The sequence below is a fragment of the Fopius arisanus genome, unplaced genomic scaffold, assembly GCF_000806365.1.
Source record: "Fopius arisanus strain USDA-PBARC FA_bdor unplaced genomic scaffold, ASM80636v1 scaffold00124, whole genome shotgun sequence".
NCBI classification, from domain to species: Eukaryota; Metazoa; Arthropoda; class Insecta; order Hymenoptera; family Braconidae; genus Fopius; species Fopius arisanus.
In genome coordinates this window covers 44,643-67,930 of record NW_011887863.1, presented here as the reverse complement: position 1 = coordinate 67,930, position 23,288 = coordinate 44,643, and the positions used below count along the sequence as shown (strand labels likewise).

Here is a 23,288-nt window from a genome sequence, read left to right as displayed (position 1 = left end):
CCTCCTCCTCCTCCTCCTCGTCCTTCTCCTCCTCCTCCACCTCCTCCACCTCCTCCATTAGAGGTGGGTAAAATAAATGGTAGAAAACAGGTGGCGATGAAGAAGACGGCACACTCGTCATTATTCACCTCATCGACAACGAAACAAACGGAGACATCCAGAGCTCCACTCCCACTTTCCAAGTTGAAGGCTCCAGTGCCTCCAAAGGAAAAGATGCCTCAACATGCTCCCAGGAAAGGGAAAAAGCTCATGAAGACGTGCGAAGCGTGTGGAAAACTCTACTCCAATGACACCAACTGGAAAGTTCATCTGATAACAGTTCATGGAATTGTGCCACCTCAAAGAATCACAGTGAAGAGAACTTACACGAATAATTCTTTGGGAATTCACAGGTGTAAGTACTGCAGCAAGAGGTTCTCGTACACAACCACTCTTCGAAATCACGTGATCCTCCAGCACATAAAGGATCAGATATCGAGTCAGAAGAGCCTGAAGCCTCAGATCCAGAGGAAACCAGTAGTACCAGCTGGTGGAACTTTAAAAACTCGTCCACCTGTGCAAAAACCACCACCGAAGCTTACGAAAATTCTTCCCCAGGAACACGAGGAGTCGAGCACGCAAATCTGGAGCTGCGAGAGCTGCTCGAGTACTTATTGCTCTCGACAGAGTCTCATGTATCATATGGCCAATGTACATCAGATTTATCAGACATACACGAGAAAATCGAGGTTTAATGATCATAATAAACCACACGCCTGCTCAGGATGTCATGAGAGATTCTGGGGGAAGAAGAATCTAATGCAGCATCAATTGATATTTCATGGGATCAGAACGTCTCAGCAGCCCATGAGACTCGTCCACAAGGCGAACAAGAGACACAATTTCAGCATCAGGAGGACCGGGGAGATTGAGAGACCACCACAGTTGACCCCTGTTCGTTCCTTGAGGGATAAAGAACGGTTGAATTACGATGAAGCTGAGATGTCTAATGAAAAAGAGGTTTATAAAGCCCCGAAGACTCCATTGGTGAGTAGTAGGATCAAAAGGGAGTCGATTGGACACATACCGCAGGCTATGGAGACTGTGGAGACAGCGCAGAGTCCAGAGAGTGAAGAGCCAGTGCTGCAGTGTATTTTATGCAACAGACACTGTAAAAAAATAAAAAAGCACTTTGTGGAATTTCACAAGGTGAGAAATCCAGAGATGCTGATATCACAGTGTCCAGTGGCGCCTTTGAGTCGACTGGGGAACAAGAGGGAGACGAAGGACAAAGAAATTAGAGAACCATTTATTATCAAGAGAGAAATCAAGGGACCAGTGGTAGTCAAGAGAGAATTAAAGGCACCAGTGACAATGAAAAAGGCTAATACTCCGATTAAAGAAGATTATGATGCTCCAGTGGTTCCTATCAAGAGGAAGAGAAAGAGGAGACCTGTAGACTCTATGAGGCAGAAGAAGGCGATGACTGTTCCAGGGCCACAGGCACCATTTGAACTTGTTCTTAGGCAGATTAAGAGAAGGAGAAGGAGAATTTATGCGTGTAAATTCTGCAGATTTGTCACTTATGGGTATGATAGCGCCAGGAGGCACTGCAGAAAGGAGCACACGATGCAGGGACCATCCCAGGAGGCTCAAGCTGAGGAAAAAGTTGATATCAAGATAACGCCAATTCAGAGGCGAAGATCTGATGGACATCTCATAAGCAGGAAACGACGGAGGGAGTCTCTTGATGAGAGGGAGATACAGAAGAGGAGAATTTCGTCTGCCTTCGGGGGAGAGCTCAGGATGACGAGGGCTGTCAAGAGGCTCAAGCAGGAGCTAGAACACAAGTGTGAGAATTGTGAGAGAACATTTAGGAATGCCGACATACTCGCGGCTCACAAGATATCCTGCAAGGCCAGAATGACTTTTGAATCTGGGATGGAGTCCAATGACACTAGGGAGAGTAGCGACAGGGATTCAGGGATTGGCATCAGCATCACTATTAAGAAAAAGAATGATTCGTATGAGATTGTCAGCAGAGATAGCAGTGGGGAGAGACCTTCCAAGAGGTCTGTAATTCTTCAATTTTTCATTTTTCTTCCTTTATCCTTAATTTATTTTTTCTCTAGTTTTTTTTTGTTTGTAATAATTCACGACTCTGAGTAAAGAAATAATCAAAACCACTTACGTAACTTCAGATTCAACATGGGAGATGGTTACTCCGATGCCTCATCAGAAACGAGAAACTCCCTGAGTTTTAGTCGAGAGCACAGAGTTATAAAACTGGAGAAAGCGGATGATGACGAGGTGGATGTGGATCTCGATGGCCAGGATTTTGATGAGGATGAGTATGAGATAGTGGATGCTGTGGATGACCCGCCACCAGGTCAGATTCTCTCATTAACAGACCTTTGTAAACGTGCCCTGGGACACACACGTCAGGTCCTCAAGGCCCCTAAGATCTCCAAGAAAACGAAGAAGAGAGGATTTCCATGTAGAATTTGTCAGGGTTACTGGCCAACCAAGAGAGCCAGGAACACCCACTGCTGGATGGCTCACAAGGTAACGGCATGTGAGACTGAAATCGTCTACAAGGTCGAGTCTTTGAGAAATATCTGTGTCAAAGTCCTGACGATGAATGGAGATGCAGAAGCTGCCAAAAAGGTTTGGTATCCCTGTCACATCTGCAATACTGTCTGGCCCACCCCAAAATCCAGGAGAAGTCATTTTAGTGCACACGAATGGAGAAAAAGAGCCAGTTTATAATTGTGTATATTAATTGAAAAGGTTGGACTAGTGTTTATTTATTATTTTGGATGGAGAGAACATGATTATTGTGAAATCACTCGATTGCGTAAGATGATTTGATGGCGTGATGATCTTTTTTTTTTAATTGCTTTTTGATGAAAAATCATAATTATTACAGATTTATCGTGAAAATTCAGAGTACCTCTCGAGCACACATTATTGGATTATCAAGACATGGTGATCGCTATCATTATTGTATAAATTTCTAATTCATTAATACAAGTATTACGATTGAAACCGATACACAAAACCTCGTCGCATTATTTTTTATTTTACTTGGACTTTGTCACTGAAGTGATTTAAAAGCAATTGTCTATCAGTTATTTGTTAATTAATGGTAAGGTCAATAATTAGACCAAAGCAGTCGTCGAAAATTGTGAAAATATTACCCGGTAATTAAAAATTCTCATATAACTCAGTCAAAAATTGAGTAACTAATATTTTTTTAATTATTCTGTTCCTGTTATATCGGCTTATTGGTGCATCAATTGAAAATGAATGCAGCAGTTTGAAGTGTCTATAAATTATATCTGAAGTTCTTGACCTTATTGATACATTTTTTTTTTTTTTATGTAAAGATGTTTGAATGAATTAAGAAGTAGAAAATGATATCTAGGAATTTATTTCGAAGAAATTTTGAATAATATGCATGTAATGGCATTTATTTTAAACGTACATAACTGAAGGATAATGTAAATAAATGAGAAACAGTAGCTGTGTAATAAAACATGTGTTTCTATATTCTAAAGACTCAACTAAAAACATCACTTTTATGAATTATCTAGTTTTATAAAATTTTCAGGAAATAGCTACGTTAATCTCCAAGAATCTCACATCGCAGATTACTTGAGGTAAAGTAGTACGTCTCTCGTTTGAAATGAATTCTTAACGTTCTGTAATAATAAGAATAACAAAATAGCCTGAACTATCTCAGTTGATTTTTAATTGAAACATAAAATAAAGGAAGAAAAAATGAATTTTTGGTAAAAAGTAAAGAAAAAAATAATTGGAAATATCTTTGATAATAGTTAAATAATAGTCCCTCGATTTTGTCCCTGTCTGATGTCGCGAAAGTGGAACACCTGGAACAAACGAGACAATAAAAAGTGGCATCAAATTTCTGATAGGTTCATCAAATAGATAGAGAATAGACAACAGAATGAAATGAAAAGATTTTTCTCTCACCTCTTGATTCATCTGTATATCTGTTTACCTCGTCCTCGTCTTATGCTTAATAGGAAGGGTTATCCCATTTACCTCAAGGGACTTTGCCTCAAGAGCAAGGTGTGTAGAATGCATATTTTCAAAATTAACGAAAGCACAGGCAGAACCTTTGGCTTTATAAACACTGGCAACAGGTCCAAAAACGGAGAATGTACGTTTGAGCATGGATGTAGTGATTGCACTGGTGACTGATCCAACCCAGACAGCTTTGTTATTGACATTATTCTCAACTTGGGATTTAATTACAACTTTTTTAGCCCCAGATGCATTTATCACCCTGAGCTCCTTCACAGCCGTTGAATTTGGTAAATCAACGTGTTGGGAAGATTCTAAGATTGACTGTGATTTAGCCTCTGTAGCAGTCTGGCTATTTTTTTTAACCTTGTCGTCCCTGAACCACACGTAATCATTCGTAAATAAATTAAAATTCGTCATGTCTTTGAACAATCGAGCGCTGCAGGGATTTTCTTCGGTGTCTGATTCGAATTCCTCGTCCTCGGTGATGGAGATGGAAGACTCCGGTGGGATACCTTGGTGGCATTGACTCTTTGCCATTTCCGTCAGTAAAGTGATAGCATTAGGGAAGGTTAAATAAGGATAATCGTATAGGAGAAATATGACGTCAGTTTCAGGGAAACCCATGCTCTTTAATTGGCATATTTTCATATGAAGAAGTTCACAACGCACTGACATAGTATTTGGAAATAAGTTCAGGCAGTCCCTGAAACACTCCTTAGCTTTATCATATTGCTGCAAATAATAATAGAAGCATAAACCAGTAAATAAATAAAAAAAGTAACAAAAAAAAACAACGTTTTTTGTCCTTACCTCCATTCGTTTAAATATTTGGCCCTGTCTACACTTCATCCTTGCTAAATAAACAATATCTTTGAAATCGTTATGATTCATAACGAATTCTATATCTCTTAAAGCTCTGTAAATTATCAATCAATTAACTCGGTAAAGTAATTCAGTATTAATAAAAAAAAAAAAAAAGAAAAAAAAATGTAAGGACAAATTAAAACTCACGCTTCAAAATCTCCAGTGCATAATTGTGAATAACTCCTATTGAAATAGTGTCGAACATCGAAATGATCCAACGCGAGCGCTCGATTTAAGTACTCAGTTCCCTTATCTTTCTTCCCTTCTATAATATATTTGTACGCCTCAAACCCCAATTCCTCCGATTTTTTGTCTATCCCTGGCTTGGTAATTTTTCTCTGAAATACAGAATAGATTAGCCATTCAATCAATTTCTCCTCGGAGAATTAATACATGCTCGACACGTGATGCCTAGAAAATTGCAGAATCAAACGATACTTTAATACTGTGAAAAAACTTTTCATCACAATATTTCAGAAAAACAAATTCCACAAGACTCCACATTGCCACGCGCCTTGTCTCCATTTTAAACAGCAAAAATACTCGAAAATCGAGAGGAAAAAAGGATAAACGAAGAAATGCAAAGATGAATGAATGAAGAAAACCTTTTTAACACTTTTGAATCCATTCAAAGAATCATCCCTAATTTCTTCCTCGGTGAAACTAAGCTTCATGGGTCTAGAGCTATCATCACCCTTGTTCTGTCCCAATCGGATTCCGGATTTTTCAATGATAGACTTGACAAAGGCCGATTCAACTTGGGTGGATATATCAAGGTCATTCCTTGGATTTTCATTAGCCCGGTCTCCAGCGTTGGAACTGTCACTCTGTTGTTCTTCACTTTCGCCTATTCCAATCAATTTCGCTTCCTTCTTTCTCATCTTCTTATCATGTTTAATCTCTCCCTTGGTTTTCTTCCTAGCGACCTTGCAATCACCACCAGGTTCCCCAGTTTTCTGCTTATTTTTTGTACCTTCCTTGGCCTTTGTTTTGCTTTTCGATGTCTTAGGACACATGTTAGAAGGTATTTAAATACGTTTCAAATCCCCAACGGGCAAAATCTCTTTTACCCCACAAGATACCTCAAATATTTCGCCACTACTTTTTCCACATTAATACTAGACACGACAGTTTCGATAAAACTTCACCGCTGATAACGACGAATTGATAATGTTGAATAAAAAAACTTTCTTCCAAATAGACAAGTTAGGATAAATTTAGAATCGAGTGAACAGAACCGACACAACTGAATAAGCATTTAAAAATTTCATTGGCTCACGGTGTATAGCTCCTCCCCTTGGATTTCAATGACAGCAGGACTTTTCCCTTTTTTTTTTTTCAAATTCTGGCGCCATCTCTGCGGAAAACGGTAAAGCCGCGGTTTCTTCTGGTTTCTTCTTTTTTGTCTCCCACGTTCGAGGAAATTTTTAGGATTTTTGAGGTGATTTCGAGGTTTTTCAGGGAAAATGATAGATTTGAGGGGTGATAATGTCAGAGGTGATGGTCCAGTGTCCAGAAGAGACGGTGATGATCTCAATATTCCAGGTGATATTAAGTGTTAAGTAATTTTTGAGGGGTTTCAGTGGAAATTATTGATTGTAACCTCTCCGAGGGTAGCAACATGCTGTTGGAATAAGGGTTATTTTTTCAAGAGCATCACGTTTTGAAGGGATTATTCATGGGGTTTTCTTAAATTACGATAAAAGAGAAGGGTTAAGGGTTACTATCTTGAAAATGAAGAGAGAGATAGTGATATTCTTGCATATAAATTTTTTTTAAATAAATAAATATAAGAGTGTAGCTAAAAGGCTGTTATGAAAATATCAATATCTTCATTCAGTTTCAAGATATTTGCTAAAAATTGACCGATCCCACTTTATCACTTGGCAACAGAATGGTATTAATTGAATAGATAAAAGTATCAGATTGCTAGGATAATTATTATAATTCTTACGATAGAAACCTTGATTGATTGATTCTCTTATGTAAATTGCTATTTTACGTAATTTGTTGCAGTAACTTCACAGCAGGGATTGACTCCCCTCAGTCCCTATCTGAACTTTGATCCTTCGTACTTGCCTAGCAGTCAACCAGAATTTATATTCCCCGAGGGTGCTGTGAAGCAGAGGGGAAGATTCGAGCTTGCATTCAGTCAGATTGGAGCTGCATGTATACTTGGGGCAGGATTTGGAGGTGGTACTGGCTTCTACAGGGGATTAAAAGCTACTACACTCGCTGGACAAACTGGAAAACTTAGGAGAACTCAGTAAGATCTCCAGAATTAGGCCAATCTAGTTCGATGGAGGATTGTCCAATAATTTTTTAAGTTATTGGCAAATCTCTACGTATTATTGTTCACTTTATTCACTTGCAGATTAATCAATCACGTCATGAAGAATGGCGCATCGGTGGCGAATACCCTCGGGGTGGTCAGCGTAATGTACAGCGGATTTGGGGTAATTCTTCAATGGGCGAGAGGAACTGATGACTCTATAAACACTCTCACTGCTGCCACTGCCACTGGAATGCTATTCAAATCAACCTGTGAGTGCCATTTAAAAATAAACTTTTCAATTAAAAAAATTGAAACTTCAATTAAAAATTATTTTCTAAAGCTGGAATTCGAAAATGTGCAATTGGTGGTGGGGTTGGACTAGGCCTAGCTGCTCTCTACTGTCTGTGGAATAGCCGAGAAGCATTATCGGACCTCAGGCATCACAGCATGAACCCGGCGTAAGATGTGTGTAGACCTTTTACCCCCATGGAACCCCTGGAATTCATCCCCAATTATTAATATCTCCTACACATGATAACAGTTCAATTGAAAAATTTTTTAATCGCGTAAAGTGGGAAGTCTGGAAAATAAACCAGGGCCCATTTAGCTCCACCCTACCCCTAAAATAATAAAACTCCAAATAAATTCTTGAAATAATTCTCTTTCAGGTCCAAGTGACAATTTTCCCACCTCTTCACCTCCGGACTAGCAACAAATCCTTCACCTTTGTAAATAGCTAATTACACAAAGAAGATGATTACGGAATGAACTCTAAACTGCTGTACGGTATAATTAATGTGTTATCATGAAAATCTGGACAATGAATAAATTGTAAATTATAGTCACCAGATATAAAAGGAATCCTATCCCCTGTGACGAATTCAATTCACTTTTTTTTATCTGCACCGTCTATGACACACAAACGGTGTACCTTAATCTTATCTTGTTCTATCTCACAGGTCTGATAATGAAAATGGTTGAGGCGCAACAGTCTCTATTCAAACTGAGACCAGTAACAGAGGATCAAAAAATCTAGTTCTTTTTTCTCCCCTCCAAAGCCTCTTCGTTTTTAGTTAAATAATTTAAAAAAAAAAAAAAAAAAAAACGTCCAAGCCCCTCTCAAGAACACCCAGTTGATTTAATTGATAATAATCCCACTTATTGCAACAGATGTTCAGCTGATTGAACCTCGAGAATTAATCTCCATTATTTCGAGCTCTAGTGAAACGTAATATCGAATTTTTCAGCGATAAAATTTAGTTAGTATGGAAAAAAAAATTGAAAACGTCAAGACATCAAGATATTAATAGGCGACTTCAGTGAAGTTGAGAGGATTTATCTCATTTGCCTAGGGGATCAATCTATCATTATAATAGGTAATATTTAAAACTTCTTGACTCAAAGAAACTGCGCCTTGCTTAAACAAATATTTAAACACCAGTCTTGGGAATTTTACACTTCTCGTCGACGTCTCAAATGCTTTATGCAAACTAATGATTTCCGGAGAAATTATCGGGATTGTCTCGTTTCCTGATCATTTTTCAAAACTGAAATAAACCCAGTGGGAATTGGAAAACATTAAAATTTGATAGATTCGAAGCAGTGGAAAAAACATTTGAAAAATTTATAGAAACTGATTTAGATAATTTGCGTAACACTCTGGATTGTAGAGGTATTTAGGAGCGCAACATTCATTGGTACATCTAAACAAGGCCTATTTATAAAATAAAAGCAAACCACGCGCTTCCCGCGAAATTGTAACACTTTGATTTCGACTGATACTCGAGGAAATGGCTTAAAAACTCATGGAATTTGAATACTCACTCAGTGACAGTTGTCACAATCTATCGATTATTTTGATAGTGTCTCTCGATTGCTGATCGCATCGACAACTTGCCAGTTCCTCTTCAACAGTTGCACGGTTCAGAGTGTCTGTGGATTTCATTAATGGCAAAACCTCCAGTTTAACGAGATTATTCCAACTCCCTTGCGATAAGAGAAATAAAAGTGCCTACTAATCAGTGAATTGTCATCGCATTATGAAATATTGATAGCAATGTGATGATACAAATGTGACGTGAAATCAAAGCGAATGATTGAATGAAAATAGATAAGTCTAGTACAGCGATAAAACAAGTAATTTAAGCGATCGGGTGAGTGTGCGAATACTTGCCGATCGAAAGAGGATAGAAAAATTGGAAAATTAAAATTTTGACAACACTTGAAAATGTTAATAGATTGACAAACGATTGTATTCATGTTTGAAATATCTCTTGTACTTTTGTAGATAGGGGTAAATTTGTCTTAAATAGGAGTGAAGATGAATGGAACTCAGGCAGAGAATCGGCTTGGCTGTCTTTACTCGTTGTCGGCGATTTTTTCGACAATGTCACTGGTATGCATTTTAATTGTCTGGCAACACTGGTCCCGGAGTCTGAATGGATGCATCTCCGTTGATTGCGGATGCATTTTGTACGGTGTTAACTCGTTTAGCACCTTTATGGGAGGTGACGTCAAGATCTGCCACTTTGCTGTGTACGGGCTCATTCCAGCGATTTTTATGGGCGTTATTCTTGGATCCTACCATAGCTACAGATCGTGTATCAGCCGGAGTCTCGATGAGCCCAGGATTGTAACGAGAAATTACAACAACAGGTGATTTTTCCTCGAGACGCTGAGAATAACTCAACAAAAACTTGTTCAATTATTCACATTCGTGGAATTAGACTGAATTCCATTTGGATTTGTCGTTTTTAGGGCATTTTTCAAAATAAAGAGTGTAAGGATTTAATAATGTTTTGTTCTCTATTCTTTTTCACTCACAATATTACATTTTTCTAATTTTACAGACAAATTGTTAAAATGAGGTTTAAATTATCTAGAATAACTGGTCAATTGCAAAATTGTGCGAAATTAATGACAGATTGGCTTTCTGGTAATAACTTATCTTTTCATTAACTGATTGATTGATTGATTGATATGTTTTCGCAGAGGTGATAACGAGGGTGTGGTGGTGGTGGGACCCAAGGGTAGATCACCGTGTAAACAGTGGATGCCACCCACCTTCCTGGCAGCATTGATCTGCTGTTTATCTCTGGCTCATGCTGTTGTTGTCACCGATGGATACAACAAGACATGCGAACAATACAGAAAGCAAACGATTAAGCTATTGGGCTCCAAAGGACGAGAAGTCGAGGTGAGTAAAATACTCGAGGAAATATATAAATTCATATTTATTAGCAAAAGGTGAAAGATACTACTCTATTCAACCAATCCCACCCTTCCTCTCTACCTTTTCTCCACTGAATTATCCTTTAAATTATTCAATTTGTGAGAATTTCCAGTGATTCCGAGTTGTGGAATGATAAGAAAATTCTACTTGCGACAATGAGCGAATGCCTTGATGACAGGAAAAACATGCGATACTTACTACGTACTTGTTACAAAAATATCAATTATTTTAATTATATTTTAATAATTTGAAATTATCCAATTATTGTCATTATTAAGACAAATTTAGATGAAACATTAAATTAATATTGGAAATTTTGCACCAGGCAATACATATGAGACTAGGATGTGGGTCGATCCTTGACTTTATGGATTATCTTCAGCCTGATGCTAATAATTGGAGACGAGGGGATGTAATAAACACAGGTCTAGCCATTCAACTCGGCATTACATCTTCTTGGTTGAATTTTTTCTCCTGGGGTTTCATCCTGGCTATTAATTTCGTGATGGCCAGACAGAGACATCGCACTTTAGGGGAGAAACTATGCTGCTGTTGATGCTCAACGGATTTTAGAATAATTTTTTAAATTATCTTTAAAAAATATTCTGGTTATTCTTTGATATTCCTAGAGAAGAGATATGTCAAATTCAATGGGAGAAAAGTGCAATTATTATAAGTGCATTTATTATAATATATTTTATTCAGCTTTACTATCTCGATATCTGCACTCATTTTTACATAGGTACATGAATTATTTACATAACTTTTCAAATCAGCTCAAATCATCGAGCAAATAAATGTAAAATTATTTATAATATTTATAATATACAATTGAGACGAAAGTTCGTTATGCATCGCTTAGAGAAAATATTTCACTAAAATTGATTCACCATTTTTTTTTTCTCGGAAAAAAAAAAACCCGTCCCCTTCGTTTCTCTATCGCTTATTTATACAAATATATTATTCATCTCTTTGAAGTAATTATAATAACACAAGTACTATGACAACCACAGCTGAACCTCAATTACTCTGACGAAATAAGTAATTAATGAATAATTCCTATTAAAACAGCAACAACATAGTGGATAGCAAGCTGCCCTCCAGTGATAAAGGGATGCGATATCGTATATAATTATCGATTGATCTATCGAGAACAATTGACTTGGAGTAAAAACATAAGGCTGATGAAATCGGAAACTGAGAAAAAACGATCCTGTGATATTTCCGTCTAAAATCGATTATTTCTCAGATATAAATCGATAATGAAAAATATTAAATTCGATTTATCGAATTGTAATTGACTCATTTCACCGCTTCTCAATGATTTTATCTTCTAAACGAAATGATGATAATAATAATAATAATAACAAACAAGTGTGTAAATATTCTCAATACATATTTTTCGAGAAAAAATACTGCATTATTTGGTAGAAGGCAGTGTAAAAAAAATGTGGAAGGGTTTCACCAGTCACTCACACGTGCAAATAACACTTGAACTAAAAAATAAATACCACTATTTTTAAAGAGAAAAATAATAATCAATATTTAAAAATGTATTAGAATAAATAAAAATATCGTGTGATGATAAACAAGTGGGGGAATGTTTGCAAGTTCTCGATATTCAGTGTTTAATCATTAGTAAATTAAATAACGTGTGAAATATCGCTAATTTAAAAGCAATGAATTACTATTTTGGAAAATGCATTTAGGATTTGATGTTTGATTTCTTCATTAATTATTACTGAATATAAAACTGTTTCCTATACGAATTATTAGTTATCGAGGTTTTATTGGCATGAGCTTGTAGCAATCAGTGTATCAATCAATCGATGATTAACAGTTTACAATGCAAAAAAGGTACTGTAGACTTTTTTTACTTCCCATTTTTACAAATTACAAATGACTAAAAATTTCTTACACTGCGTATTGAGTCGAAAGGTTGAATCAACTGTTATTTTAACTTGAAAAAATGCCAACTAAATATTTTCTTGATTGAAACATAATTGAACATTTGAATGTAGCGATGAAATTATTATCAAATCATTATTTTACAATAATTTTTTCAACTGTGTACCTATCCACCAATAATGAGACAAATATAAATAACATAATTCTCCGATTCTGGAATTATAAATAAATTTAACCTCCAGAGTATATAACTCATTGATTTTTACATTGTCCCCACGACCTTTCGACTTAATTGACGCCCTTAATCCCTCAAGCATGTGAATAGTGACAGGAAGGCACCTAATTACAATCAATCTACTCACACATACATCATTTCATAATCATCTCATAACTATTAACTCGATCAAGCAATCAATCGAACTCTACAACTGGAGAAATTGAATTCCGTCGATTAAAATTGATATTGTCTTATCATCTGATCGAACTAAATACCAGAACCTAGAAATATTGAAGAGCGCTGGCCAGTGATTGCCGGAAGTGATGGAAGATTTTTTAGAAGACGGAAATTTAAGCGAAAAAGACAAAAAAAAAAACACTTGAAATGCATGTAAATGCATAAAACCAATGGCCATGCGATAAATGCCCATTCAAGTAAGATCTAAGGCCCCCAGTATGATTTTCCGTACTAAAATTATTTTTTCACATTAAAAAAGTGTTCAAAATGTTCAACAATGGAACTATAATTTCATAGAAAATCCCCTGTGGTGTTTGAAAAAATGCAAGCCAACCAAAAACCGAGCCCTCGACGTTAAATGCTCGTCATCAGGGTCAGTCTTATTCGGGGAAAGGCGTTTATTTTTTCAAAACTGGACTAGCCATTAAACAGCTGCTCCTCCGTCATTAATTCTCACTCAATACACTGCCAACTAATGACATTCATCACTTAATAACAACCAGTATATTTTCCACCTACGGTAAAATTAAGAATCTCAAACATATGTACAAATATGTGAAAATGCTCAGCTGCAAAAATAGATGCCAGTGCTCTTTTTTTATTTACTCCATCATTCGCCTTGTTTCGTAATTTTTTTTTTTTTTTTTGGTATTAGCTGCCAAGTTGCACGACTTGGTATTCATTAAATGTACTTGACTCATTCCATTGAAATAATTAACTTAATTCAAGTGCACCGTGATACAAAAAATTGCTGCATTTTTCCGGTAACGTATTATAAAATGACTCTCTCCCATGTTTCACCATCATCTCTCAAGTGAAGGGGTTGCTTCGTCGTTTAAGTGATCCAAATCGTTTTTCCCCATCCCTGAATACCTCGAAGGGTGCAACCCTGTTGCCAGCCCCCCGATCATCATTGTCATCACTGGGAAAATCCTCGAAACTCATATTACTGAATCCCCCAGTGACTCCACCGGATTTTTTCCCTTTGACTTTTTTATAGACCCCACCCTTGTGCTTCCCTGATCCTTTGACAGGTAGAACATTGATCATGTCATTCCTGTTTTCATTGATTAGGTGGTACTTTACCTTCTCGCTCTTCACGAACTTCTCCTTCTTGAATTTAGGGGAGTCATCAGCGACGAGGGGCTCAGGGGACATTGGGCTGTCCTGAGTGAGGTCTGAGGCCACTGAATTAGTCGCATTAACGATAATTCTAGCCGTGTGAATGCTCCTGGTGGCTATTGGCTGAATGACGTAAGTTTGGGGCACCTGCTGGTAAAGACTTATACCCCCATGTTGAACTGAGTGACTTGACAGTGCTGTTGAGGGCAATGTAGAGCTCAGTCCTCCGTCGTCAAAAGTTGGAGACTGGGAGAGGGGCAGAGATGTTGGTCTCTGCAAACTGTTTACGCTGAGACTGGTGAAGTCGTCGAAGGGAATTGAACCGAATAAATCCTTGGGGGAGTCGTCCCGATTAGCTGATGACGACTTGGCATTCACTGCTACTGCACCGAATTTTGAAGAGGAGATAACGGAGGAGAGAGTCGATGTGCTCGTCGATGGATTTTGTGGCAAAAAAGTCGCTGGGTCAAAGTTCTCGTACACTGGGGGCTCTTTCTCTGGGAAGCCTTTCTTGCTGAAGGGATTCATGAATCCTGAAACAGGACGACAATCGTCGGATGTCATCAGGCATTAGCCATTGTTTTTCATCGATTTTTCAGTTGAAGACATTTTTTTTCCCCCGCTTATTGATCTTTTTAAATTATTCATGAAATAATTAATATTCATTCGCCGATATTTTCATTCTTCGCGTTTTTCGCGTTTTTCACGTTTTTCTCGCCTAATGCATAGCTTACGTATGCGCCGAAACAGAGCTGACAAAAAACGTTCCATGCTTTTTTTTTCAAAAGGTTGTTCCCATCAGACATAAAATTATTATTAAGAGACAATTCAAGTAAAATAAAATAAACGAATACCTGCAGAGAAGGGGGAAGAGCCAAATAAATCCTTGATCTCCTTATTCTCGGCGCACATAGATCCAATAAAATCCACATTCTCATAATTATTCCTATTAGCCTCGATTTTGGGGGGTCTGGGAGGACAGGTGGGCTCGTTTCCAATGTCCACGAGGTTTCCAGATAAAATTGGGGAGCTGGTCGAAATAGCCGTAATAAGAGTTCCAGATTTTGGAGAAGTTTCAGATGGACCGCCCGAGAGTTTATTCCCACTGTCTCTGCTCCAGCTGCTTTTTCTGGAGCTAGAAGGCCTGGGAAATGGAGCCATTGCAAAGACATCATCTTCTTTGAAGATGCCATTCCCCAGGGGATTGATCTCCTCAATTTCTTCGGATGAGCTGTCCCTGAAGAGTTTGGGTTTCGAATTATACTGATGGCTGACGAAGGGATCGGCATGCGTCTGTTCAGGCTTTGACTCAGGGTCAAGCTCATCATCCAGGAGGAGAGGCTTTTCACCGTATTGATGGCCGACTACTGGATCAGCTTTGATTGTTGGAAGGGAGTGATCATTCCTGTGGTGTCGCCTGACTTTTCTCACCCGGTGGTCGTCTTCGTGAGTTGCCACAGATTCACATTCAGCGTGGTAAGCCGATGAGCCACAAGTTCTCACACTCTCAGAAATGGTTTCATCGATCTTGGAGGGCTCCTCCGGGGGTTCGTTGTCGTCGTTCATGGCTTTTAAATCACTTGCCGAACCGATTGAGTCGTCGGATTCTGGGTCCGGCTCTGGCTCTGGCTCTGGCTCTGGCTCTGGCTCTGGCTCTGGCTCTGGATCTGGCTCTGGATCTGGATTCGAGGGATTTCTTCGTCGATTTAGAACCCCTTTGACTCGTCGTCGCTTCTTCTTATGGCGGTTCGAACGTCTTGTCGAACTCGAACTGTCACTTGAGAGGTCCTCAGCGTTGAAAGCCAGTTTTTCATATTTTGAACGGTCTTCTGAGGGAATTTTCACGAATGGAGGAGATACTGGGGTCGAGTCCACCAGGAGGCTTGACTCATCGTCCAGAGGTGCTGCTGGATCTGTTGATGGACTCCAGTGGACCGAGATCTTCACACGATTCGGCCCTGGGAACAGAGAAATATATGTCTGGAGGGTCTGGAGATTTTCATGGATTTAGGTGATAGTTCTTTCGATTTTTTTTTTCTTTTTCCAAATACTATTGAATTTTTTCATCGGTATTTTCTCGTTTTGGTGTGAGTTTTTTTCTGTTAGTCGCCAAGCGAATGGAGTTATGAGGCTGAGGCACCCGGACGTATGGGCGTATTTTCAAGATCGAGAGGTACTTACCTAGTTTTAGGAAGAATTTTTAACACATTGATAGCACATTTCTTGTAGGTATTTTTAGGCGGTGTTTTTTAGTTCGAGGGGAGAAGTGGCTAAGGATTAAAAAAAATTTTTTTTCCCTAAATCGGTGAATTCAAGTCTCTCTTTAAATTCAGTTTTTGTTTTATAAAACATTGAAGATTCATTGATTAGTCATTTAAATTACGAATGTAACGATATCCTCAACCACTTATTCACCGGACTAAAACTAGATAAAAGAGGAAGTGTCTGATTAGGTCTGTTACAAATCAGTGCTCATTGATGCTCGAGTGTCGTGTGCCGCCCGCAATCATGTTTATAAAATCTCAAATTCCAAATTCCACCAAACAATAACTCCAACATTACCAAAAGCCACAACGTCAATAAGACAAAAATTATTTTAATAAAAAAAAAATGACAAATGCCCAGTTGTTAGTGGCGTTATCACTTCGTCTGGAACAGTCCTAATCAGATTTGAGGGGGTGTGGTGGGAAAGTTGATGAAACGCAACAGTCCCTCGACCACAATTTCTACCGGGTAAAATTAAAAATGTGGAAAAAAAAATGGAATAATTTGAGTGCAAATGATCGAGAAATGCTGCGTTTCACCATCAACAACTCAGTGACTTGAAAGAACGAGACCCACAATGTGCTAATGTACATTATTTATTGCTGTAGACTTAATCAAAGATACAGCGAGAATCGAATGGAAAAAGGGGGGAAAACAGATAATAAAAATAATGTCGATTCTTCTTACTTTGATCAATGACTATTGATTGGACTGATGGATTAATTACCGAAGGGTATCAACTCTAAGTGGTTTAATCCATCTGGAGGAGAAGAATATCGACAAATGAAAAATTTCAATTGGGAAGCTCGCGTATATAAATATATATACATCAAGTTGAACTTTATTCGGCGCCTCCTCATTAACTCATTAGGGTGTTCCAGACAATGGATACGCAGCTTAATCCTCGTGTGCAGCATTTAATAAATCAATCTCAGTGGAAAATAATGATTTCATCCTCGGTGGTGACTGGTGTCTTTGGTACATTAGAAAAGCAATTCAATGTCTCTTTTCACTGGTTGGTAAGTACAGTATTGTCGTCTGGCGACCACACCTGAGATTAGACGTAACACACTAATCTCCTCAGCTAGTGAAATTCACTGGCGAAAGAGTGAAGCAGAAGTGAAATAAAAATAAGAATTCATCATCTAGCTTTGCGAATTCACTCCTAAATCTGTTATTTCATGATTTTCATAATTTTTTGTACACATTGCCACGGTATATGGCTATATTTATACGTATTTATATCCTCATGAAATAATCGACAGCTTGAAAATGACAAATCCCAAATTTCCAAAAGGAATAACCAATTGTCGTTAATTCTCACTCTCATCTCATTTAATCTAATCTAATATTTCTTTTCATACGTGCTGTCAATATCATCTATACAATCACATAATGTGTAGATACATTCCATCCTGTACATTGAATAAACATAATAAACATAATAATAAACATTGAATAAATTCTATCCAACATTTATTTATTTATTTATTATTCATTATGCAACACTCCACTCCACTCCACTCCACTGCACTCCACTCATTGGTCCATAGACCCCAGTATTATTTTATACTTCAAGTGCAATTCCACGTATTTTGGTTAAAACCAGGAAGGATTATTGAAGCAGAAATTGAGTGGTGACAAATGGAGATAAATTCAACATCAGTTAGATATCATTATTGTTTCTTATTTTGTTATTAAAACCATTTGAACTCATCTCCAGTTCATAACTCACGCACCATCAAAATACCGTAGTTCCCAATTATTTACATGAAAAAAGAAAATTAATGACGAAACTGACACCTAATAGTACGTGAATACCAATAAAAAAATAGAACGAGTAATCAGTAATGATCAGGTGAATTAAAGCATAATAATCATTTCGACATTCAATTGTTCGATGTTTACTGATTTTTCCACCAATAGCTGAGTAACTGACATGAACAATAACTGCTTTTGGAATCACATTACCATTTATATGCAGAGATAATTATTAAAACATGAATTATTGAGCGTATAACAATTAATAACTGAGCAAAAATGTGAAATCACAGTATTCATTAATCGATACAGAAAACATTCTACGTGTTGTCAATTGAATCATGAATGTTTCCATGAGTTAACGATAATTTATTTTTCTAGTGGATTCATAAATTCCCATTATTTTTATTCTGGTGTAAATTAATTGTAACTAATGTTAATATTGTGTAGACTAGATAGATTGTGATAGTATTTGATCGAATTGGCAATTTTGGAATTTTCGTTCGTTGATTGTTTAAATGTATTTAGTTAACGAGTATCTTTGGCGATTTTTAGGTGCACAAAATCAAGTGGTGGAGAGGCAAGTGTGGTTGTCATATCGTGGATATTTTTTGATAATTCCCAATCAACTTCCACCACTGCACTAAATAAATTTATTGAAATGATAAATTTACTTCATTCTGGAAGCAACAAATACATGGAATGATTATTCAAAGCCAATGCCAATGCCAATGCCATTGTTACATCACTCGGCAGGCTAATCTTAGCACCAAGAGAACAAAAAATTGTGGAACAAAGGAGAACAAATGGAGAAAAAAAAAAAACTCTGCACTGATTCTTTCCTCCTATTTCTTTGTTTCGTCTCGTCGATGGTGTTTTTTCCCTGCTTTTCGTTACTTCTCTGCACCTAAAAGTCCCTACGTACTTATCAGCACACAAAATTGGCTAGTTAGAACGTTAATTTGTGTGATTTTCTGCCGAAGCATCATTTTTCCCCTCATCATCTAATCACGAGACACAATTTTCCTCAACCAACTACTCGAAAACATAAATGAAACTGATACGTGCCTCCGTGGTTTTCTTTTCTATCTACAGAAATTCATCGTTTTTTTTTTTTCCACCCTTTAGTCCCAACGTGAAATCAGTTGGTAAATTTTTTCGCAATTCTATTGCCCTTTTCTTTGTCTTTGTCGAATTAATTGATTATTTTAGGAGGTAGAGAAGAGGAAGAATATTAATTACAGTGAAGTAAAGGTCTCAAGCATTACCTCCAGCTATTGCAGTCGTCTTAGATCCAAGCTTTGATTTTTTGCCCGCTGAAATATTAATTATTGGATTATGTCGATTATTAGTAAATGAATTAGTAAATTATTCAATTGATTGATTGGGTTCTCACCAGGCAACGTGAAAGGAGCAGATTCAAATGGGTCTTCAGGTAATTCCGAGTATGTCATAACGAGACTCTCGCGACTCTTAACACCCCCGATGCTGCTGTTACTACCTCTCCTTATTTTATCAAACTCAGCACCAAATATATGATCCTCTGTCAATTGATTGAATGGTTGGGTGTCCTCGAAGGGATTCCAAGCAGCTACATCTGCACTGAGTGAACGCCCCTCAACCCCCGAGACACTGGAAAGTTCACCCTGTGGTCCATCCCATAACCATAATTACTCCACAATGATAATCACTCCAGTCATTAATCGAGTTTGTGCAGTGCAAAAATTAAAAATTAAATTTAACGAAATGATATATTGTCATCAATGATCAATGGAAAACTTATAATCAAATCAATTATCAAAAAAAATATGAGAGCGAACTGAGCGAAATTATCGAGAATTCTTCGGTAGAGTGGCAGAAGGAGAAAATGAGGTTGAAAGTTGTTTGTACCTGGTATTTTAGGAATTTGTTTGTAAAATTGAAATAATAAAATGAGAAAAAAAAAGGTGCTGTGTCTACTTACAACACGTACATGCGAGGCACTTGCACCAATTATAGGTCTTCCGTCGGGTTTCACTTCTGGGGGAGTACTTTCCCCAGTGTGAGGCCTCACAGAAGCGTCATAGGGGGCTAGAAACTGTGATGTTTCATTAGCGAAGACTCTGTAAATAATGAAAATAAAAAATCAATTTATTCTAACCTGAACTATTTATTAATAAAAATGCTTACTTATTAAAAGCACTGGTATCACTGACGTTCCTACGATGTCTGTTCCCGAGAGTAGGGCTCTCAGGGGGTGACGTATTAGCACTGATGTTCTGACTCAAGCTTTCCGACTTACCCCCAGGTTTTCCAATAATAACAGCTCCTTTACACCCAGTGGGAGTCGCCAGCTTGCCAGTAGCTCCAGCAGAAGGTGGAAATTTGGGTGTAGAATTGGTGGGTGTGGTGAGCTTGGGTATAGTCTTACTGGATCCAGGTTTTGGCGCAATAGGTGGAGGAATTTTGGCAGGAGGTGGCATAGACTTAAGGTCATCTTTGAATGGATCTGGATAACTCGAGGGGGGAAACAGTGCCTCCAGGTTTTCCTCAGGTAATCCAACATTGCTTGCCCTGGCCTCCATCTGTCTCCCCTCGAAATAAAATGAATTTTTATCCTGCACAGTTACTGGTGATTGGAGTGTCAGTGGTGAATGTCCAATAAGCGGACTCTGGCTCTGCCCAGGGAGAAATGGTGGATTTGTATTGGGTGAGGGAATGTGAGGTGGCACCTGGGCGAATTGAAGGGCCTGGGGTGGTGCAGCCTGGAAGGACGATGAATTCTGATTGCCCTGGCCTGATATCTGGGAAACAATCTGGCCACTTAAGCTGATGGGTCCTGGGGCCACACCTTGGCCCTTTGGTCGCTGTCGTGGAGTCACCGAAGTCCCTTCCACCAAGGAAACCGTCGAGGGCTTGGAAATTTTCACTGATGACGAGCGTTTTACACTCTCCGACTCAATTGTGGCACATGGCAGGGCGTCCAGGGTTAAAATCGGCACTTTGAAGAGATTCTGCACTGGATTATCCTTTCCCTGGATCTGAAAGGCAATTGCTGACACTTGGTAAATGTCAGGGCGAATGTCTGGATCTGGCTCCAGCATGTAGCGGATGAGGTTATGGAGGCCTTTAGAATATCTGGGGAAGATGCATTTTTTATTTCAATAGAATAGCAATTTCAGATATTCTTGAGGAATTATTCAATTACTGGAAATTTACCTGGAATTATCTGGAATAGTGAAGTTTCCAGATTGAATAGCCAGGGTACTTTCACCAAAAGGCAACGTAAAGAAGCAGAGTTTGTACAATAAACACCCAAGTGCCTGTGAAAACAATAGGTAATTGTTTAACGAGTAACAATGATTTGTGGTGAATGCTTTTCTATACCCAAATATCAGCTTTCGTCGTAATAGACTTTCCAGAGTACATGTCCACCATCTCGGGGGCTCTGTAACTCAGTGTCGTGTACTTTTTAATCTCCTCCTCCACACCAGCTGCACCTTGAATACTTGGGTTGAGTACTTTACCAGTCGCTGATCCAAAATCGCATAGGACGTAGTGTCCAGAGTCAGCAAGGAGAATATTCTCCACCTCAATTTCATATATTAAAAATTAATTACACTTTCTTCGGGATATTTGAAATGGGAAAAAAATATTTCACTGTCGATTTTACGGATTTCCAATAGTATTTATTCGACATTGTTAATTCATACCTTCAGGTCCCTGTGAATTATTGGCGTTTGACAGTGATGCAATCGCGATACGGCTTCGCACACATCACAAAATATTTGGAGAACTTCGGATTCACTGAAGCCAGCTTGTAACCTTGAAAATTTAAGATTAAATAAGCGAATTATCCAATGAAAGCCAATAATCCTTATAATTCTGTAATTATTTGCAAAACTTTATTATTATTATTATCATTATATATTAATTACAATAATACACATTAAATGAAGATAGAAAAAAAAAGCTCACCTATTATTCATCATCTGGAGTACATGACACTTGCAATAGGGCATGAGGAGGAGGAGTTCATGTACTCCACCTCCTGTATGAGTAATACTACTATCTACATATCCTATAATATTTTTGTGCCCGCTCAAGTTACTCTGAAAGCACGAAAACAATTGGGATTATTATCCCAATCAATCAATTGTCTATTGTGTGAGTGATCAATGGGATTCAATTAACCGAATACTCACTGCAATCTGTATTTCTCTCTTACAAACATTGAGATCATGTTCATTATTGACGTACATACGTTTGAGGGCATATCGCCCACTGGATGATTTCACCAAAAATACTATGGCAAATCCACCTGCGAGATAAATCAGGAAATTTTTCATGTGAATACATCAATTTTTCACTGATATTCCTATCAATAAGTCTGATAAGCCCCATAATCCGTGATATCACCACAGATATGATAAAACTCGCTCAAATTGAAGAAAAAAAAAGCCCCGAACCCTCATAACCAGAGGAAAGAGAGAAATTTCCATCGAGACATCGAGAATGGTCAGATGGAATGAATCCTCACCGAAAAATCACCCCGAGGCGCACCTTCAAACCTAATTTACGCACTTGCAAGGTGGTTCTATCATATTCTGATCCGCGGCTCGTCGAAATTCATCAAAAACTCATAAAAAATATAAAAAAAATCCTCCGGTGGGCGGAGAATTCCTCCACGGTTGATGAAACGTTTAAACTGATAACAGCCATTCGAAAAAGAAAGAAAAAATTATGTACCTTTCCCATCCGAAAATTACCTTCAGCAAGGACCTCCTCGACGGTTACGGTGTGCCTTCCAACGACAAATACCTTTCCCAGATAACTATTGGTCTCCTTGGAGGTGTTGTCAATTTTAGAGAAGAGCTTCTTCATGTTGTCCCACCTTGCCTCACCTCACCTCACCACACCACACGGCTAAACCGCAATCACTGGCTTGACAATCTTGACATAAGGCCCTCTCAATGGGCCGGTTATCTGGAGCACGATTGCGCGAGAAAGCCGCGCGCTATCACATCCCACTGCACTCGCTCGTACACATAAAAAATCTTAAATAAAATGATCCACCGAACAGAGTGTTGGGCCAGGAAATGGCAGATAGCTCTTAATTTTTGATGCTGCGTGTTGTCAAAATGGCTTGATGACTTTGCACTAACGTCGACGAGGGTCTAAAGTTGGATTTTGAGCGTTTTGAGGGAAGGCTTTGATATTCACATGACAACGAAAAAAAAATCGAACGTTATATTTGGTGCTCTCTCTTCAACCAGCCGACATCTTTCGGCTCGATGTCGGTGGCTCCAGCCGGACTGCGCATGTCATATCGTGGAGAGAATAATCTGCGCGTTCGGCTGCTGCGCTGGTGCTCTATACCGGAAACATATGGCATA

At 38.2% G+C, this 23,288-nt stretch overlaps 5 protein-coding genes across 10 annotated transcripts in view; 3 read left to right on the top strand and 2 right to left on the bottom strand.

Moving 5' to 3' along the window:
* Window positions 1-3,720, top strand: part of LOC105271816 (uncharacterized) — a 5,511-nt gene extending 1,791 nt beyond the window's left edge. The window contains exons 3-4 of the mRNA XM_011313581.1: window positions 23-2,051; window positions 2,181-3,720. Of these exons, the coding sequence (XP_011311883.1) occupies window positions 23-2,051; window positions 2,181-2,748 (2,597 nt within the window). The 3' untranslated portion in view covers window positions 2,749-3,720. The remainder of the gene's footprint in view (window positions 1-22; window positions 2,052-2,180) is intronic.
* Window positions 3,455-6,172, bottom strand: LOC105271763 (uncharacterized). Its single transcript, XM_011313498.1, has 5 exons — window positions 5,502-6,172; window positions 5,044-5,234; window positions 4,843-4,948; window positions 3,976-4,764; window positions 3,455-3,872 (listed from the first exon to the last, which is right to left on the bottom strand). The coding sequence occupies exons 1-4, from the start codon at window positions 5,910-5,912 to the stop codon at window positions 4,000-4,002; spliced, it is 1,473 nt and encodes a 490-aa protein (XP_011311800.1). The 5' UTR covers window positions 5,913-6,172; the 3' UTR covers window positions 3,455-3,872; window positions 3,976-3,999.
* A 104-nt stretch (window positions 6,173-6,276) lies between these two features.
* On the top strand, window positions 6,277-8,019 carry Tim23 (translocase of inner mitochondrial membrane 23). 2 transcript variants are annotated; one of them, XM_011313499.1, is made up of 5 exons: window positions 6,277-6,441; window positions 6,913-7,162; window positions 7,271-7,440; window positions 7,512-7,629; window positions 7,840-8,019. In XM_011313499.1, the coding sequence occupies exons 1-5, from the start codon at window positions 6,363-6,365 to the stop codon at window positions 7,847-7,849; spliced, it is 627 nt and encodes a 208-aa protein (XP_011311801.1). In that variant the 5' UTR covers window positions 6,277-6,362; the 3' UTR covers window positions 7,850-8,019. The 2 variants fall into 2 exon arrangements, with proteins under 2 accessions (XP_011311801.1, XP_011311802.1); XM_011313500.1 differs by having other exon boundaries at window positions 7,512-7,636.
* A 124-nt stretch (window positions 8,020-8,143) lies between these two features.
* LOC105271765 (uncharacterized) lies at window positions 8,144-13,366 on the top strand. Of its 3 annotated transcripts, none has more exons than XM_011313502.1 (4): window positions 8,144-8,547; window positions 9,459-9,826; window positions 10,163-10,367; window positions 10,729-13,365. In XM_011313502.1, the coding sequence occupies exons 2-4, from the start codon at window positions 9,492-9,494 to the stop codon at window positions 10,957-10,959; spliced, it is 771 nt and encodes a 256-aa protein (XP_011311804.1). In that variant the 5' UTR covers window positions 8,144-8,547; window positions 9,459-9,491; the 3' UTR covers window positions 10,960-13,365. The 3 variants fall into 3 exon arrangements, with proteins under 3 accessions (XP_011311804.1, XP_011311805.1, XP_011311803.1); XM_011313503.1 differs by lacking the exon at window positions 8,144-8,547 and adding an exon at window positions 9,067-9,324; XM_011313501.1 differs by lacking the exon at window positions 8,144-8,547 and having other exon boundaries at window positions 9,067-9,826; window positions 10,729-13,366.
* Window positions 13,367-13,395: 29 nt separating this feature from the next.
* On the bottom strand, window positions 13,396-23,189 carry Nak (Numb-associated kinase). Of its 3 annotated transcripts, none has more exons than XM_011313504.1 (12): window positions 22,662-23,189; window positions 22,098-22,213; window positions 21,871-22,004; window positions 21,606-21,717; window positions 21,280-21,483; window positions 21,112-21,215; window positions 20,083-21,030; window positions 19,877-20,015; window positions 19,310-19,559; window positions 19,182-19,229; window positions 14,742-15,845; window positions 13,396-14,420 (listed from the first exon to the last, which is right to left on the bottom strand). In XM_011313504.1, exons 1-12 carry the CDS (start codon window positions 22,774-22,776, stop codon window positions 13,576-13,578), a joined length of 4,119 nt encoding a protein of 1,372 aa, XP_011311806.1. In that variant the 5' UTR covers window positions 22,777-23,189; the 3' UTR covers window positions 13,396-13,575. The 3 variants fall into 3 exon arrangements, with proteins under 3 accessions (XP_011311806.1, XP_011311807.1, XP_011311808.1); XM_011313505.1 differs by having other exon boundaries at window positions 19,886-20,015; XM_011313506.1 differs by having other exon boundaries at window positions 22,642-22,719.
* Between the last annotated feature and the right edge of the window lie 99 nt (window positions 23,190-23,288).